General features: G+C 63.7%; 1 protein-coding gene across 4 annotated transcripts; it reads left to right on the forward strand.

Moving 5' to 3' along the window:
- Positions 1-356: 356 nt before the first annotated feature.
- On the forward strand, positions 357-16,263 carry KLF15 (KLF transcription factor 15). Of its 4 annotated transcripts, none has more exons than XM_068982006.1 (3): positions 357-427; positions 7,728-8,789; positions 15,256-16,263. In XM_068982006.1, exons 2-3 carry the CDS (start codon positions 7,741-7,743, stop codon positions 15,416-15,418), a joined length of 1,212 nt encoding a protein of 403 aa, XP_068838107.1. In that variant the 5' UTR covers positions 357-427; positions 7,728-7,740; the 3' UTR covers positions 15,419-16,263. The 4 variants fall into 4 exon arrangements, with proteins under 4 accessions (XP_068838107.1, XP_068838108.1, XP_068838106.1 ...); XM_068982007.1 differs by lacking the exon at positions 357-427 and adding an exon at positions 3,307-3,365; XM_068982005.1 differs by lacking the exon at positions 357-427 and adding an exon at positions 4,032-4,059.
- Positions 16,264-17,745: the final 1,482 nt, after the last annotated feature.

The raw sequence follows: 17,745 nt of genomic DNA on the forward strand, positions 1-17,745 counted from the left end.
TGCTCCCCTCACTGTTTTGAAGTAAGGAGGAATCCCGCCTGACCCTGGTGGGGGTGTCGACCTCAGGGTCTTCACATCAGCCCAGGGCTCTTGCAGGGTGCCCCCTCAGTGGGAAGCCCCCTGTGGCGGTCAGTTTCCAACTCTTGCTTCCTTGAGGTTTGCTCAGAAAGGTGATGGCCAGGACCTGGGAGCGGGGATGGGAGGCAAGGCTCCGGCCGGCGCGCAGTGCACATGCTGACCCTGGGACTTCAGCTGGGCAGGAGTGACTCATTAACTAGTCACCCCACCAACAGCCCTCCCCGAGGAGCGCCTGGGCGGCGGCTTCCCTCTTCCTGTTTCTGATCGTGAACCCGACTCTTGCCCCGGGGACACTGAGCTCAGCTGTGGACTCGTACACTCTCCGTCTGCCCTTCGATGCGGTTCCCAGGTATGCCCACTCTCAGATCAGCCTCGCCCAGGTTCCGTGAAGATGATGCCGCTCTCCATCTTCAGGAGCTCTCCCTGGCTCCCCCACAGCTTGCCTCGTCGCAGCCGGCCTGTGTCACAGAGCGTGCCTCACGGGCCGCTGCCATCCCCCTGGCCTCATCCGGTCTCGTCCTCTCTGCCCTTCTTTCCAGTCCCACCAGACTGTCTGGTGCACTGCCACGCGTGGTACCTTAGTGGATGGCGTTCTCCATCATGGAAAGTTCTACTGGACACACTCCCCCCACCCCAAGCTGGGTACTGTGGGCTTCCTGGGGCAACTAAGAAATGGCCCAGCCCCTCAAAAAGCTCAGCCACCCATCTGTCAGACACTCATCAAGGCCCTTCCAGGCAGGGGGATGTTGTGAAACCAAGACTTGTACACTTCCTGCCTTCAGAGAGCTTGGGCTGCCAGGGTCCTCACTCATTCACTCATTCAGCCCACACACACACCGTCGGAGCCCTCTCATTTCAGGCCCTGGGCCGTGAAGAACAGGCACGCGAGCCTGACCCAGCCTGCGGTGCGAGGCAAGGCTGACATGGGACTTGAGGGGCTGCTGATACCTGAAAAGAATGAGCCAGGTAGGGGCACATTTACTGAGCAGCCCCGCGGAAACTGGCCAGGGGTGTTCTGGGTCTCTGGGGAAAATGCGTCTCCTAAACTCCCCAGTGACCAACTCCTTAACCTGTTTGGCAGCGATTCCTCAGTGCTGTTTAATTTCTCCCAAGCTGACCACATTTACGTCTTTCAGAAACTCAGTAATTTCACAATGGAGCGCTTACTGAGTGCTTGGTGCTGGAGATATGAAGGGACAGAAGGGACAGAGATCACTGCTTTGGTGGAACATACATTCTTTGGAGGAGACAAAAAGCAAATGAAACAAAATGCAAAATATATAATAGGTTAGCAGGGAAGCACCAGGAAGAAAAGTTCAACAGAACAGAGAAAGAGGAAACACCAGGGGAGTGTGAACATTTGAGACTGGGTGGTCAAGGCAGGGCTCCCTGAGAAGGTAGTGTTGGTCCCTTATTTTTATCTGACTGTTTGTGACCCCATGGACTGTGCCCGCCAGGCTCCTCCGTCCATGGGATTCTCCAGGCAAGACCTCTGGAGTGGGTTGCCATGCCCTCCTCCAGGGGATCTTCCTGATCCAGGGATTAAACCCAGGTCTCTTGCATTGCAGGCAGATTCTTTACTTTCTGAGTCACCACCAAGGAAGGTAACATTTGAATAAAATCCCAGAGAGGGTGGTGGAGCCATGGGGACGTGCTTACACAGGCAGCAGAACAGCAAATGTGAAGGCCCTGAGGTGGGATCCTGTCTGTAATGTCCGTGGAGCCACAGGGGGCCAGTGCGGCTGCAGTGATGTCAGCAAGGGTGAGAGGAGGGCAGCGAAGATCGGGGTCAGGTTGGAGGCCAAGCCTGCAGGGCACTGCAGACAGTGGGAGGCGGGAGCTGCTCAGTGTTCGGAGAAGCGACATGATCTGATTCAGGCTGTAAGACAGCATCCTGACTGTTCTCCAGCTTCTTTATTTTTCTCCAGTTTCACTGAGGCATAATTGCCACATGTCATTGCGTAAGATGCACAACAGAATGGTCTGACTTACACGTGTTGTAAAGTGATTACTGCGGCAAGTTTAGTGTGCATCTCCTGTGGATTCAATAAAAGCAAGAGCAAAAGGGGAAAAAAAATGTTTTCTGTGATGAGAGCTCTTAGGTTCCAGGCCCTTAATGACTTCCATAGGTAACACACAGCAGAGTTAGTTATGTTTATCATGCTGTATGTTACGTCACCGACTCAATGGACATGAGATTGAGCAAACTCTGGGAGACAGTGAAGGACAGGGAAGCCTGGGGTGCTGCAAGTCACGGGGCCACAGAGAATCAGACGTGACTTAGTGACTGAACAACGGCAGCACAGCATCCCTAGTGGTTTCCCCTTACCTAGAAGTCTGTGCCTTGTGACCGCCCTCCTGCGCTCCCACCCCTCCCCTTCCTCCGGGGAACCTCATCTCTTTACCACTGCTGTCGTTCAGTTGCCCAGTCGTGCCCGACTCTTTGCGACCCCACGGGCTGCAGCACACCAGGCTTCCCTGTCCTTCACCGTGTTTCCACTCTTGCTTCCCACATGTAAGTGACAACCATACAGTGCCTGTCTGTCTCTGCTCAGCTTCTTGCTAGCCTGTGCAGAAGCTTCCTGGTGTGCTGAAACTACAGAGGCATCTTAGTTGCCAAGCTTCTTCTGACCGTTCGGTGTGATTGCCAGTGAGAAGATGGGGAAGACCGGCCTGAGAGTGTGTGAGGAGCATAGGACGGGTGACAGGCAGGGATGTGCCTGCCTCTCACTTGCACAGAGACCAGGCAGTGAACCTCTCTGTCTCTTCTATTGAAAGGAGTGAGCTGGGTCTGTGCTGCGGACGCTGGCCAGGACCTGCATGAATGTTCAGGCGGGGCAGACAGCACCATCGCCATCCTTGATCAAACCCTCCCACGGAGCCCCAGTTTGCTCCCTGGTGGCAGCCAGATTGGTATGCCTGGCTCTGCGGCGTGCATGGGGAGGGTCCCAGGAGGCAGGGTCCAATGTCCCGCATAGTCTTAGGAGCCCAGACCCACAGCGCTCCGGAGAGCCTAGGCAGGTCCCAGCGATCAGTCCCAGCTCCAGCAGTGTCCTGGAGAGGAACAGAATCGGAAACACTCTTCGCCTCCCACACCAGGAGGTAAGGGTGCGTGCTCTGTAGAAGGCACTCCCAGGCTACCATCGATGTTGTCTGGAAGATGCCATCTGGGCGGCGCCAATGGACCACCGGGCTTCTCATCCGCCTCCCTTCTTACCAGCTGTTTCCGGGGGACCGCGGGCTCGGAGTCCTCTTCATCCGTAAAATGTCGGCTGAGAAGACGACAGGTTAGTGTAAACAGTGCGCAGGGTGCCACCCTCAGCGCACGTGTCTCCAGGGCTGGTCACTTAGCAATTGCGGGACGCGCGCCTCCTGTCCCGAGGGGGCTGGCGGCTCACCGGACGCTCGCCCGCATCTCTCCAGCAACGTCCCGGACAAGTCCTGGCTTTGCCTGTTGGCCGCCCGGGGCTGCAGATGAGAGCGGGGTAGGGAGGGTCGGGCCGGGGCTGTCCGGCGGCGCCCAGCCCGCATGGACCCTCCTCGGAGCCCCAGGCCAGGCCCAAGTTCGTTTTCACCTGGGCTGAAACCTACGGAGCCGCCGCGGCCAGGCCACTGCGACTGGAAGGGCGGGGCAGGGGCGGGGCCTGGGCCTAGGAGGGGCTAATGGGCGGGGCCTGGCCGGGCAGGGGCGGGTCCGGGGCGGGGCAGGGGGGCGGGTCCTGGGCGCGTGACGCGCGGCGCGGACCAATGGGGCGCGCGCCCGAGGCCGAGCCTCCTGCGAGCCTTCGCGGCGCCCGGCGCGTCACGTGAGGCCGGGGAGTGAGCGCCGAGAAGCGGCGGCGGCGGCGGCGGGGGCTCGGCCGCAGCGACGCGGGCCGGGCGAGGCGAGTGAGTGCGGGACGCGCGGCCGCCGCCCCCAGCGCAGCCCGCGTGGGCCCGGGATCGCCGGGCCTGGCCGCCGGCCGGCCGTGCCGAGTTCAGGTGGGAGCGCGCGGCGAGGACGGGCGCGCCTGGACCGGGCCCGGATGGGGCGCGGGGGGCCCTCTGCGCGTCGGGCCGGGCGCCCGCACGGCTGTCCCGGCTCCGCGCGAGCGTCGGGGGAGATGTCGGCGGAGCGGGGCCCTCGGCGCGGGGCCGGGGCCGGGGCCGGGGGCGGGCAGGCGGGACGGCGATCCCCCGTGCCCACCAGCACCGGCCCAGTCCCCGCGCCGGCCTCGGCGCCTGGCCCCACGCGGCCGCGCGCCCCTCGCGGGCCGGCCGCCCATATGGCGGGCGCGGCGGGGCCTGCGGGCGGAGGGGTTACTGCCGGTCACCGCGGCCGGCTCGGGGGAGGCGGAGCCCGGCTCCCCCCGCCCCTTCCCACGCGCGGCCCCACGCGCGCCGGGGCGTCGCGGGGCCCCCGGCCCGGCCCTCAGCGCGCCCCGCACGCGCAGTCACGCGGCAGGAGCTTGCGCCCCCGCCCGCGTCCCCGCCCGCCCCTCTGCGGGTCCCTTCGGGCCCTCCCTCCACCCCTGCTGTTTGCCGGCCCAGGCCCCGGGAGTGACGGGTCCCCGGGTGCCTGAGGTCCTGGAGCCACTCCGCCGCCTCCAGGGACCCGGCGGAGCGCGGGGAGTCCCGCCGCCCCACAGGTGCGAGGCCGCCGCCGCGGGACTCTTATTTTGAAGGGCGGCCCCCCCGCCGTGGTCTGCATGCTGACCCAATGGAAGGCCCTTGGCCGGCGCTCCGCTTGTTATCAATTACATGTTGTTCCTGCGGCCGCCGTGTCCCCGGGAGGATAAACAGCAGGCCTGGCCGGCCGGGCGGGGAGGGGCGGAGTCCGGCCGCGGCCGGGGACGCTGCCCAGGACAGGGCGTCCCCCCCTCCTGGAGGCCTGCGTCGTTGGCCGGGCCACGTGCTGCTGTGTTTCAGGGCCGGTCCCGGCGCCCCGCGGGCCCTGTGGGCTCTCAGTGTCCGCGTCCTCCCTGCCCGAGGGCCCAGGCGGTCTGCTGCGGGCCCCACCCCCGGGCCTTTGCACTCGGTTGGCAAAGTTCGGCCAGGATCCTGTTTCAGAGTCGGGGGTAGACAGTCCAAATGGCTTATATTCTGGTGGGGAGACTGAGAACGAAGTGCATAAATACGTAACTGCAATAGCGACTGTTAGGAAGACTGTGATGCAGGGTGGTTAGCAGAGGGTGGTGGGCAGGCAGGGAGGCCTCACAGGAAGTGACTTCGGAGCTGAGGAGCTGAGGGATTTAATCAGGGGCTCCCTCCTAGAGGGCTGGGAAGAGGGGTCTGTGGAGAGGGAAGTGCGGGGGCCCTGGCTGGGGGCGGTGAGGCTGGTGAGCTTGTGCACAGCCTGTGAGTGGGGCAGCTGGAGCAGTGGTCTGGGGCAGACCAGCCTTCTGGGAGGAGACTGGGCCCATTCCTTTGGGACTTTCTTAAATTCCCGCCTACCCCGTCCTGCTGTACTTATTTCCCCCTCTTATTTGTTTTGTATCATTTAATCTGTGGATATCTTAGTTTATGTGTCTAAACTGTAAGGCCTCCTTTGAAATGTATGTACCAACCACAATACATCATCCCATTTAAAAATATTGACTGTAATTCCTCAATATCATGGAATAGTCGGGTAGTGATCACATTTCTGGGGAGAGTTTCAAGGGCAGGGACGCGGCCCTGTCTGCCTTTTCTGCCTGGTTCCTGCCTGGTTCTAGGAAGACTGGAGTCCCCGGGTTTCTCAGCATGGCGGCAGAGGGGAGAAAGGCCTCACCCTTGAGGCTCACCCTGACGGCTGGTGCTGCCTGTCTGCCCCTGTAGCGAGTGCTCAGCATGTGTAAGCTCTTTGGTCTTACAAAACCCCAGGAACTAGGCACAGTTGTCCAGATGCCCACCCAATGCATGGCATAGAGAGGTTGTACCGCCTGCCCGAGGTCACACAGCTGACAAGCTGCAGAGACAGGAGCTCAGTGTGGGCGACGGGGTGGAGGTTGGGGTCTCAGGCTGAGTGTGGGCTCTGTTCTTCACATTATCTGGCATTTTCATGCCTTTTCGGCACCTGATTCAGTGAACAGTGTGTATTTTAAAACTCCCAGCTTTAAATCCTTAGCTAAAAAGCCAAGCGTTCTCCTGCAAACGCTGCCCTGGACGCAGACTTGACCTTGCCTTATTTCCCTGGGGCCCTGTGAAGCTTCAAGGCCGGGTCTTCACACACGGAACAGGTGGGAGACTGGGGTTTGGGGGGCAAGGACTGGCCCCAGGTCACGGCTGAGGATGGCCTGGCCCCGGGAGGTCCTGACCGCTGGCTGGGCCTGCTGACTGTCAGACAGTGCCGGGCCCGGGCCGAGTGCTTGAGACAGAGATGGTTGTAGTGGGAGCGGATGTGGTGCCTGGCGGCCAAGACTGTCTGCTTTAACTGCAGATCGTCCCCTTCCTCAACTCGGTAAACACCCGCTGTGGTCACTGGGTGGGACAAAGGTCTGCAGAGGTGGCCCTGTCACGGCCACTGTTGACTCTCCTTGGACAGCAACCCGCATGGCCTTCAGCCTGCCCCTGTCCTCTCTGCTGACGTGCCCTGAGCCCCTCCTGGGCACCAGAAGCCTCACCAGGGGCTGGGAACACAACCAGAGCCGACCGCCCAGCCTGCACCACAGGGGCCCTGGTCTGGGAGGGAGGCAGCGTGAGCTGGGTGAGTGCTCCACGGGGTGCTGGCTGGGGGTCTCATCCCCCACCTGGCAGCTGTGAGTCAAAGGCGGGAGTAGCTGGGGCCTGGGACCGGGGTATGTTCTCCCTGAGTTGTCATCGCAAGGCAGGGCCCTTCCACCACTGGTGAAGCCCCTGACGGTGCCCAGTCCAGTGGAGGGTGCTTGGTGGAGGCCCGTCCCCAATTCACTGGAGAGACAGCCGAGATGGGATGGGCCCGAGGACTGGGTGGTGGGTGGGCTGCCCCCTTTCAGGTGGTCAGACAGCCCTTGAGGGGGTCTTTAATTTATGCCTCCGAGTAGACTTGTCTGGTTGAAATACAAACTCCTCATTTATATTTGAGTCTCCGATGAAACACCTTTTTAGTATAAACCTGCTGTATCCAACGTTTGGACATACCTCTGTTAAAAGTTGTTCATTTTTTTAAACTCAGTTTCAAGTTGAACCGGGTGGCCTTTATTTTTATTTGCTTAATCTGGCAAACCTACCCAAGCTGCAGCAACAGGGGGTCAGAGGGCATGTGGCCATCCTCCTCCCCCACCCGCCGCCCTGCCAACAATTCTGCAGGAATGGGACCGAGGTCAGTTGTCCAGGGATGATGGCGACTCTGCTCAGCTGGATGGGGTTCCCGCCTGGCTGTTTGGGGTGCAGAGCACCTCCTCACACGCCCACCCTCTCCCTCACACGCACTCACACTCAGACATGTGTGTTCCTTCTCAGAATTGTTCTGAAAAATCTGTGTGAAGCCGCAAGAGCTGGGTTGTGCAATGGGCTTGGAGAGCACTTCTACAAACAGGTGGTGCAATTTCGGAAAACATGCTTGCAGTGTTCCCCCATCGGATGGATGGAGGCAGGATACAGGCCTGGGGCGGCAGGAGGCTGTGGCTGGCCGCGGCTTGGGGCCAGGCGCCTCCAAGGAGGGGGTTGACTGCGCTGCTTTCCTGATGGGGCCTTCTTGGTTTTCTCTGCAGCCGCCAGGCCAGCATGGTGGACCACTTGCTCCCAGTGGACGAGACCTTCTCGTCGCTGAAACGCCCTGTCTGTTTTCTGGGTGATGGGCGGGCATACCACATGCTACCCTCGCCCCTCTCCGAGGACGACAGTGACGCCTCCAGCCTCTGCTCCTGCGCCAGCCCTGACTCGCAAACCCTGTGTTCCTGCTACGGAGGCGGCCGGGCGGCTGAGGGCCAGGACAGTATCCTGGATTTCCTGCTGTCCCAGGCCACCCTGGGCGGCGGTGTTGCGGCTCATGGCAGCCCCATGGCCTGGGGGAGCTGGCGGAAAACACCGGCCCCCGTGAAGGGGGAGCATTTCAGTTTCCCCGAGTTCCCCGTGGGCGACCCTGATGACGTCCCTCGGCCCTTCCAGCCCACCCTGGAGGAGATCGAAGAGTTTCTGGAGGAGAACATGGAGCCGGCGGTGAAGCAGGCCCCAGAGGGCAGTGGCAAGGACTTGGACACCTGTGGCCAGCTCTCTGCCGGGCCGCACAGAGGCCACCTCCACACCGGGGCCGGCGGCAGAGAGCGCTGCGCCCCCCCGCCGGGCCCTGGGGCAGCTGGCAGCCAGGGCCCACCTGGGGGCCCCAGCTCTGACCCCCCTGTCCCGCTGCTGCTGCAGATCCAGCCGGTGCCGGCGAAGCAGGAGTCGGGCGCGGAGCCTGCCTCCCCAGGGCAGCCCCCAGAGGCTGTCAGGGTGGCACAGCTGCTGGTCAGCATCCAGGGCCAGACCTTCACGCTTGTGCCCCAGGTGCTGCCCTCGTCCAGCCTCAGCTTGCCCTCCAAGTTCGTGCGCATTGCCCCCGTGCCCATCGCCGCCAAGCCCCTTGGGTCGGGACCCCTGGGGCCCGGCTCTGCAGGCCTCCTCGTGGGCCAGAAGTTCCCCAAGAGCCCGGCGGCCGAACTCCTCAAGATGCACAGGTGCACTTTCCCCGGCTGCAGCAAGACGTACACCAAGAGCAGCCACCTGAAGGCCCACCTGCGCCGGCACACGGGCGAGAAGCCCTTCGCCTGCACCTGGCCGGGCTGCGGCTGGAGGTCAGTATGGCGGCGGCCAGGCGTTGCGCAGGGCCCGCGCGCCTGCTCCCGGGGTGCGTGGCCAAGACCGCGTCCTCCATGCTTGGATAAGGCTGCTTAGGGCGGGGAGGGGGTGGGCAGGCCCAGAGTTCCCTGTGTGCCTCCGAGTGCTGGCGTCCAGTTTCATGGTGACCGGGTGAGGCTGAGGCTGTACTGGGGAGGGGCTGGGCCAAGCAAAGAGCTCCCCTGGTGGTGCCGGGGCTGCTGAGAGGCAGGAGGGCGGCTGCGCACCGCGCGTCCCCGCGCCGCACACTCTGCAGTGCCCCAAGGGTAAGTACCACTTCTCACCTCCCTTCATCGCTGAGCACGGGGAGGCTGGAGCAGCTCAATAACCGGCGGGCACGCGGCCCTTTGCTGATGGGGTCGAAGCCAGGGGCCAGAAGCGGCCGCCTCTACAGCCTGAAGGCCCAGCCAGTTGATCACCGTCCTGGGGGACCTGGCACTGTGCTGGGGACACCAGAAAGGCCGCGGAGGGGCTCCAGGCTCGGGTGTCAAGCCAGAAGCGGGAGACTGCTTCCAGGCTCTCTACTCGGTGCACGGTGGGGGACCCAGCTCTCAAAGCGGGGCGACGGCTTGCCCAGGGTCACCCAGCCCCTGGGCAGGCAGAGCTGGTGGGACTCCCATGGGCCGCCCTCAGTCCCCCCAGGCGGGCTCGCCCTCTTGGGAGGCAACTGTTTCCTGAGGCTCTGGCACAGGTCAGGGATGACATGCTCAGGACGCCCACCGGCAGGAAGCTGGCAGCCCGGGCAGTGTGTGTGCTCCTTGCACACTCGGTCCTGCCTAGTGTGGCTTCTGTGTGAGGGGTGGGAGGCATGCTTGGCTTTGTGCAGACCGGAGCCTCACAAGGGGCTCGTGTGGCCACACATGACTGTGCACGCTGTATGTTTGCACCCCATTCGTGTGTGTGGGTGCACATGGCGCCCGGTGCTTCCTGGCAGCAGTGCTCCTGAGAGCAGGGCAGGGCCGGCCCTGGGCCAGAAGTGCTGGCCTCAGCGTTGCGGCGGGCCGAGGCTGGACGGAGGGGAGCCCTGCGCCCAGCATCCCGGGTCCTGGGATGCTGAGCTGGCCAGAGAAGGGGCTTTGCCTTGGCACCCACAGCCCTGAGGGCTCCAGGAGCCCAGCCCCAGCCCTGCACTGCCCACAGCATCGGGCAGAGTCAGCTGGTGTGCTTCAGGGCAGGCCTGCCAGCCAGTGGAAAAACTAGGGTCGGTGGGCAGACCCGGGGCCCTGCTGCGGTCCAGCCGTGGCAGGGGATATCCTGACCCTGGGGGTGGGGCGGCTGGTGGCAGGGGGTGGACCCCGGCCCAGCTCTGCCCCCTGGCCAGTGCCCTCCCACGGTCCCCCAGCCAAGCCTCAGTTTCCTCATCTGTTGAGTGGAAGGTTTGCTCGCGGCCTCTGTCCCCCAGGTCCATGTCTGCAGGGATCGTCCGGGTCGTGTGCCGCTCTTGGATGAGGTCAGAGTGTGAGGGGGAGGGGTCACCCCGCTTCCACTGGGTGGCACTCATGCTGCAGGGTGGCACTCATGCTGCAGGGTGGCACCCGGAGACCCCCGGGCCGGTGTTGTCTTCTTGGTGGGGGTTGGGCCGTGGGCAGCCTCACAGTCCTGGGCACTGTCCACCCCCCTAGAACTGAGGCTGGGTGGAAGGGTGTGGTCGTGGTCAATGCCGCCCACTCAGCCGCTCCCCCGGGAGAGGAGGACCTGTGCTCCAGGCTATCCTGGAGACAGACAGGACCCTGGGTCCAGGGCATCAGGGGGCAGGTCTTGGCCTCCAGCACAGCAGCCCTGGAGGGAGTGAGTTCCCCATGGGGGGAGGTATGTAACCCAGAGTGGGGTTCATGGGGGGCATTCAGGTGTGCACTGCCTGAGCTCTTGCATTGTCTTACCCAGGACCCCCGAGTGGGGGAGGCACGGTGGGAGCCTGGCACCGTGAGGTCTCTACAGAGCCCTTGGGAGCCGTGTCTGCCGTCTTGGTCTGGGTCTGGCCCTCACAGGGTCATGTGTGGCTCGCGTGAGGCAGAGGCCCTGCCAGGCAGGGCCGTGTCTCGCTGGTTAGTCTTCAGGGATCGTGAACTGTTGCTTATGGGCCCGTGAGTTGACTGTCCCGTCCACGCGGTCATAGCTGCCAGCCGAGTGACAGGGGCGTCCTTCTAGCACGTGGGTGGGAGGGTGGACTGACTTTGGGGCAGCTCCGTCAGGACAGCACAGGGGAGAAGGTGACGGTGGCCAGCCCCCCAGGCACTTGCTGAGTGCCAGGCAGTCCTGAGGGTTTTAGAGCTGGACTCCCCTCTGCAAATCGCCGCCTTGGCTTCCACGCTTCCTTCCATGGGGGACTCATCGCCTTTCCGCCCCTCAGGCCTTCCGTACCCCCAGATACCCTTAGATTCCTATCCGGAAGCCTCATTCTGGCCTGGAGGCTCCCTCGGGCAGCGCGGGCTGGCACGGCCCCCGGTGGCCTGTGTCTCCAGCACTCTCCCCTGGGGGCGGCTGTCACTGGTCTCGCCGTGACTCTGGCTCTGCGCTTCCCACGTCCCGGTCTCTTTGAGGCCTCCCAGCACCCCTGTGGCTTGTTGGCACCATCTCGTTTTAGGTAGGGGGAAACCGAGGCCCAGAAAGATGCAGTCAGCCTTCACCGGGACACCGCACCCCGCCGTGGTGAGGCCAGCATGCCTCTTCCACGCGCCGCCCCAGGGCCGGGCTGGCCACCACCTCTCACTGGGCAGCGCTCTCGTGAGCCAGGAGTCCTGTCTTCCCCGAGGTCATCAGCTGCCAGGCATCAGCTCTGGGCCGGGAAGAAAGGGCTGAGGAGTGAGCCAGTGAGACGCGGCTCCGGGGTGCTGGGCAGGTGCCCCGCGTGACTCTGAGCCTGCGAGCGGGCATCAGCTTGTCATCCCACTTGCGTCGCTGTTCAGTCTCTCAGTCGTGTCCGACTCTTTGCGCCCCCGTGGACTGCAGCACGCCAGGCTCCCCTGTCCATCAGCAGCTCCCGGAGCTTACTCAGACTCATGTCCGTCGAGTTGATGATGCCATCCAACATCTCACCCTCTGCCGCCCCACTTTAGAGAAAGGTAACGCGGCCAGAGCTGGCAGGTGCTTCTCACCATCACCCAGCTGGGAGGTGGCTGAGGTAGGGGCTCGGCCCAGGTTCCCTGCCCACCCCACCCCACCCGGCAGGCTGTAAGCCCGGCCTGCCCTGCAGCAGCCCCTCCACACCTCCAGAGGGGGTGGGCTGCCCCCTGTGCCATGCCTGTCCTCCCAGTGGGCGCTCTGCGTTCCAGACCCCTCTCCTTCCTGGCGGTCCTGGTGAAGAGCTGCTGCCTGTCCCCGCTCTGGCGCCTGTCCTGTGTCCTGCTCACTGAGGGCCAGGAGCGCTGTCCCCCAGGGTCATCCCTGGCCTGGGCAACCTCCCGCCACTTCCTTCGGTGTCCGATTGTGGACCCTGGAGTCCCTGCTCTTCCGCGTAGGGACGTGGCTTTGGAGGCTGGGACGGGGCTGGGGCCGGATGGGCCTGCTTGAGGCCGCGCGTGTAGGGAGGCGCTGTCGGCCTCTGCCTAGAAGTTCCCGCTTCCCTCTTGAACACCGGCCTCCCTTGTTCTCTGCAGAAGGACGTCCTGTCCCATCTGAGCAGAGTGCCCTCCTGCCTCTGCTCCTGGGGGAGTGCCGGCTCCCCGTGTGGTGGGGCCTGGGTCTCCACAGTGGATGGGGAGGCCCTGGGGATGGGGAGGCCGGGATGGGGCCGGGGCTGCGACAAGGCCCCGAGCCCTGCCTGCAGTCGCAGCGCCGCGTTGTTCCTGGCGGCACGTCCCCACCACCGCCCTCAGCCTGGGTGCTCACAGCGACGGCTTTCTGGCTGATGGAGGGCCCCCTGGACCTGTGCTTCCCTGCAGCCCAGCCGTGGGGATCATGGGCGACCCTCGTCAGCCGTGGGCCCCGCACCCGCTCTGCACCCTCAGCCCTGGCACCCGGTCTGCCCTTCCCTGTGCCTGGGGAGCACCTCCGAGAGCTTGGTGACTCGCCAGGCGGTCCGGCAGGAGGAGCAGGGTCCGCTGCCCGCAGAGGCTGAGTCGTAGCCGCCTGCCCCATCCCATGTGGCTGCGGTTTGGGAGAAGGTGGCGTGGGGGTCATCTGGGGGCTCAGGTCAGAGGACCTGAGGGGGAGGGGGCGTGCGGGTAGGGGGCTGCTCTTGGGACCACTGTCCCCGCTACGCGCCCCTCCTAGGCATCCCCCGACAAAAGGCCACTTGCCCTGTGTGCCCGCTTGGCCTCTGGGAAGAGCCTCGGAAGGTGGACAAGAGCCCCGAGGCTCCACTGGAAGAGAGGGGACCCTGAGGCCCAGGGCGGGTCTGCGTTTGCTCGGGACCACGTGGGCTGGTGCCAAGCCTTCCGGCTTCCCTGCAGCCCCTGTCCTTGTGCCCCCCCCCCACCCCGGGGTGGTGTCTCCAGCGGGGCTGGTCTTGGCTCCCTGAGTGGGAGGATGAGGCTGACCCTGTGCCTCATGCTAGGGGAGGCGGGGGCTCGGGGCCGTCTCAGAGCCTCCTTGCCGCTGCCCTGGGGGTCCTGACTCCCGCCGGGGTGGGTGGTCCTGGGCTGGCCCCTGACAGCTGGAACCTTGGTGCTTCTTCCACCCGCTTGAGCTGCAGGGGTGCGGGGCACCCGGCCCACTCTGGGGGAGGCCAGGCTGCCCGCGGTTACCAGGCCTGGGAGACCTGGGTCTGGCCCCGTTTGCTCTGGCCTCGGCCGCTCTGCGGCCGCTGACCCTGGGTCAGGGCCTCTCATCTCTGCGCCTCGGTTTCCTCTCACGGCAGACGGGCCAGGGTCTTATTTCCAAAGGTGCTGATGGCACTGTGCCCTGTGCGCAGGCACCCGGGCTGTGATGTGAACACCAGCTTCCAAGCACAGGAGCCTGGCTGCGCTCTGGGCACCGGGGGAGTGAAGGAGGCGGTGCTTGTCCTCCGCACCTCTGGGCTGAGGCCCCCACTCGGTCTTCCCCGTACAGCTGTGGGTCCCGGGCTCCCACCCAGAGGGTCAGGCCTGGCCGAGCCTCTAGCCCCCTCCTTGGCAGGGCGGGAATGGCTGCTGCAGTCACCACCCCCCTTCCTCTCATGCGTGGGTCCAGGAACAGGGGTGCTGGGCCTGATGCTCCTGTGTGCGTGTGTTCATGTGGGTGAGCGTGTGCTCACGTGGGTGAGCGTGTGCACACGTGCATGTGTGTACTCCGTGCTCAGTCGTGTCTGACTCTTTGTGACCCGTGGGCGGTAGCCCGCCAGGCTCTTCTGTCCATGGGGATTCTCCAGGCAGGAATACTGGAGTGGGTTGCTATACCCTCCTTCAGGGGACCTTCCTGACCCAGGGGTCGAGCCCAGGCCCCCTGCAACTGCAGGCAGAGGCTTTAGTGTGGCACGTTTGTGTGTGTGCATGTGCACTGGGTGTTTTCACGCCCCGGGTCTGGCGAGGGCTGCCTCTCTGACAGCTGTCCATCCTCCCGAGGTGCTGCTGTGTCTGCTCTCACTGACGCACAGACCGAGCACCCCAGGCACCAGGTGCTGGGCTGGCCGCGGGGCACGTGCCTTTCCTCATGGAGCCGACGGTCTAGTGGCTCAGACTGATGTTCATCAAAAACTTGGAAACTAAAGTTGCGGCAGTGGCGGAGGCCAGGAAGAGAAATGCTTAGTGCTTCTAGGCCCTAGCTGTGGGTGGGATGCAATCCTGGAGGGCTTTCCTGAGGAGGTGACGTTTGCGCTGAGGGCTAAGGGATGCATGGGAAGAGCCTTCTGGACAGGGGACGGTTTGGGCACGTGTCCCAGGGCAGTTCATGCAGACAGAGCGCAAAGCACAACAGCGTGTATGCACAGGGTGGGGTCTCGCCGCCAGGACCAAGCTCGGAGCGGGGAGAGGCTGGAGTCCCTGAGGTCGGCCGTGGCAAGAGCTGAGCCCTGTGGTCAGCTGGGGCCCGTGCTGCTCCTTCGCAGCAGCTGCTGGGGCTGCGACAGGGAGGCAGCTGGGCCGCCGTGGAGGCTTGTGAGCGCCTTGCAGGGCGCGGTGCCGTGTGGGGACCTCTCAGCTGCTGGGAAGGCAGGCAGGGTCCAGGAGTTGTGTGGCCAAGTCTGAGGACCCCTCCTCCGCTGTGACCAAGGCCTTCCCCCTGCAGCCTGGGCAGGGCCTCTGCCCCAGCCTGTGCCCCCGGTTGGGGGCTGCCTGGAGGATGCTCCCAGGAGCCCCACTGTCTGGTCTGAGGGGCTTGAGGCACAGCTGCAATTAGGGGGCCTGTGGGGTTACCAGCTGCCCTCAGGCCACAGCCCGGGGACCGGCCCCTCTTGCCTCCCTGGAGGGGTGGCGGGGGAGGGGCAGGGTGGGCTCGGCGCCCTCCCCGCGGACCCCATGGGCTCCGCCGGGCGGCGGGGGCGAGGCCGCTGACCGCCCTGTCCCGCAGGTTCTCGCGCTCGGACGAGCTGTCGCGACACCGGCGTTCGCACTCGGGCGTGAAGCCCTACCAGTGCCCCGTGTGCGAGAAGAAGTTCGCCCGCAGCGACCACCTGTCCAAGCACGTCAAGGTGCACCGCTTCCCGCGCAGCAGCCGGCTGCCCAGGCCCTGACCCGCCCCCGGCCCCGCCCCCGGCCCCGCCTCCGCCAGGCGCTCTGTAGCAACAAGTTATCAGCCCCCGTTGGAGGGACGTGACGCCCATCTGGGCCACGTGGAGCCCGGGGGTGCGGACTCAGCACCGCCACCTCCCCGGGGACCCGGAGGCGGCTGCGCTGACCGGAGGCAACTTCCGCGGCCCAGCCCCCCTCTTGCTGCGCTCCCGGCCTGGGCCGGGGCCAGCGCTCAGGCCGGGGGAAGGAAAAGTGCGCAGTGTTGAAATGTCAGTTCCCAGAGGGAGCGTGCGGGAAAGAAGGAAGTAGGCCAGAAGTCCAGGCTGCACTGTGGCCCGGGCGTGGCTCCATCCCCGGCCTGACGCAGGGCGGTACAGGGGCGGGACCTGGCTGCCGGGTGGCTGTGGGCTGGGTGAAAAAACCCCTCTCGGCAAGGCGATAGTGCATGTGCTTGAGTGAAACGCGCAGGACAGACGGACAGACGCAGGTCTGCCCCAGGGTGACGGTGCTGCGTGGCCCAGCCCCTTGTCCTGTTTGCAGACAAATCCAGACGGCGCCTCGGGTCACCCTCAGGAGGACAGGGCTGGTGTAGGGGAGCTAGTAGGGCCTCCCAGACCCTGACCTAGAAGTGCACCCCTCACTTTGTCTAGGAATTAATATCAAATGGACTAGCTTGCTTTGAGAGGTTTATTTCACATCCTATGAATGTATGTAAATAAAATGTACATAGGTGCATCGACATAAAATCTTTTAATAACATATCAACATTGTGTAAATTTGAAATAAAATCTATAAAGCTGGTGTACATATGTTACAATTATGTATATTTTCTTTGGTTCTTCATAAAAATATATTTGCCAATAAAAAGAAGAAAGAACTTGATAACTCTGGCGTTGGCATGCTGTTTTCCTTGGCCCTACCAGGAAATGGAGTGATTCTGGGGGCTCAATCTGGTTTGCCATATGCGGGGAACCCTGGTTTGCACCTGGAGCGACACAGGGGCTCCGTGGATGTCCGGCCCCTGGTCCACCAGTGCAGGGTCCCTGCACCCCCACCTCCACGCCCGAGGCTGGGTGTCTGCTCCTTCTGTGTCCTGAGGGCTGCCTGCTCCACAGACCCATAGCTGCCCGATTCCAGCTTCACTTGTGGGAAGAGACCACAGGCAGGCCTGGCCCACAGGGCCACGACTCCTCTGAGCTCCTGTCTGAGACCCTTGCTTGGCACTTCCCACCTCGTGTGCAGTGTACTGAGCATCGATTATGTACCCACTGTATGCACCGCGAAGGGGGCAAACCGTTTCCAGGCCACAACTCCCCCGGGGAAATGGCACGTGATGCCCGCTTGCAACGGAACGGATCAGGCATCTTGAGCAGGCGGGGGCAGTGCCTGGCGTGAGCTCTGCGGACAAGGCCTTGACCCCGACCCCATGCCCCCGCGGGCCAGGAGGGAGCTGCCTGGAGGGGCTGGGCTACACACCGGCCTGCTTCTCTGTCCGTGTGCCCTGGGGGCTGTCAGTGACAGCCTCGGACCTGGAGCTGGTGGTGGAGCTCCGCGGGTCTGCAGGGGAGACGTGAGGGAGGTGTGTGCGTGCGCGTGCGTCTCCTGCGGTGAAGGCCCTTGTCCCTGCTGACCTGGGAACCTCCTGCTGCAGCCGTTCGTCTGTCCAGTAGAGCACAGCGCAGGTGCAGAACGGACACCCCATCCTGCCCGGCCCTGGTCCTGGGGAGAGGACCCGGCCTTGTGACCTGTGCCCTTTGACCCTGACCGGACACACTCCCTGGGGGCAAACATGCCCTGGGGAAGCGAGGCATCAATCTCCACAGAGGTGCCTTCATCCATAGAGAAGCAGCCCGGTTACAAGGGACCTGGGGGGTCCGTGAGCACGTGTGTGTACACAACTGGGTGCCACCTGGACATGGCTCGCCTTTCCACGTGCGTCTCCAACAGCCACCCGCGTGGGTCCTCAGCCCGGGTGGCCTCTGTCCAGGCCCAGGTAGGTGAACACTGGTCGGTGTGTGGTGCTGTCTGCCGCTTCCTGGGTCCCCTGGGCCCCAGAGAGGCCTCTGTCTGTAGCAAAGCAGTTCAGAGCACGCGGTCCATTCGCTGCCTGTAGGCTGTGTGCCACGTGGACAGGCTTTGTGTCAGCCCAGATCCCAGAAGGCGCACCATCATGCTGAGCTGTAAATCCTGGTCTCTGGGCACCACAGTTTACTTACCAGTTGAATTTGATGGTAAATTACCATTAACTAGCTTTAAGATTGTTCCCACATGTTTGCTGAGATACATAATGATACAAGACAGAACAGGCCTTGCGCATAGCTTCATATAC

The sequence above is a fragment of the Capricornis sumatraensis genome, chromosome 10, assembly GCF_032405125.1.
Source record: "Capricornis sumatraensis isolate serow.1 chromosome 10, serow.2, whole genome shotgun sequence".
NCBI classification, from domain to species: Eukaryota; Metazoa; Chordata; class Mammalia; order Artiodactyla; family Bovidae; genus Capricornis; species Capricornis sumatraensis.

Coding starts and splice junctions, on each gene's coding strand:
- KLF15 (XM_068982006.1), top strand. CDS start 7,741: ATGGTGGACCACTTGCTCCCAGTGGACGAGACCTTCTCGTCGCTGAAA. Junction 8,790..15,255: donor TGGCCGGGCTGCGGCTGGAG/GTCAGTATGGCG, acceptor CCTGTCCCGCAG/GTTCTCGCGCTCGGACGAGC.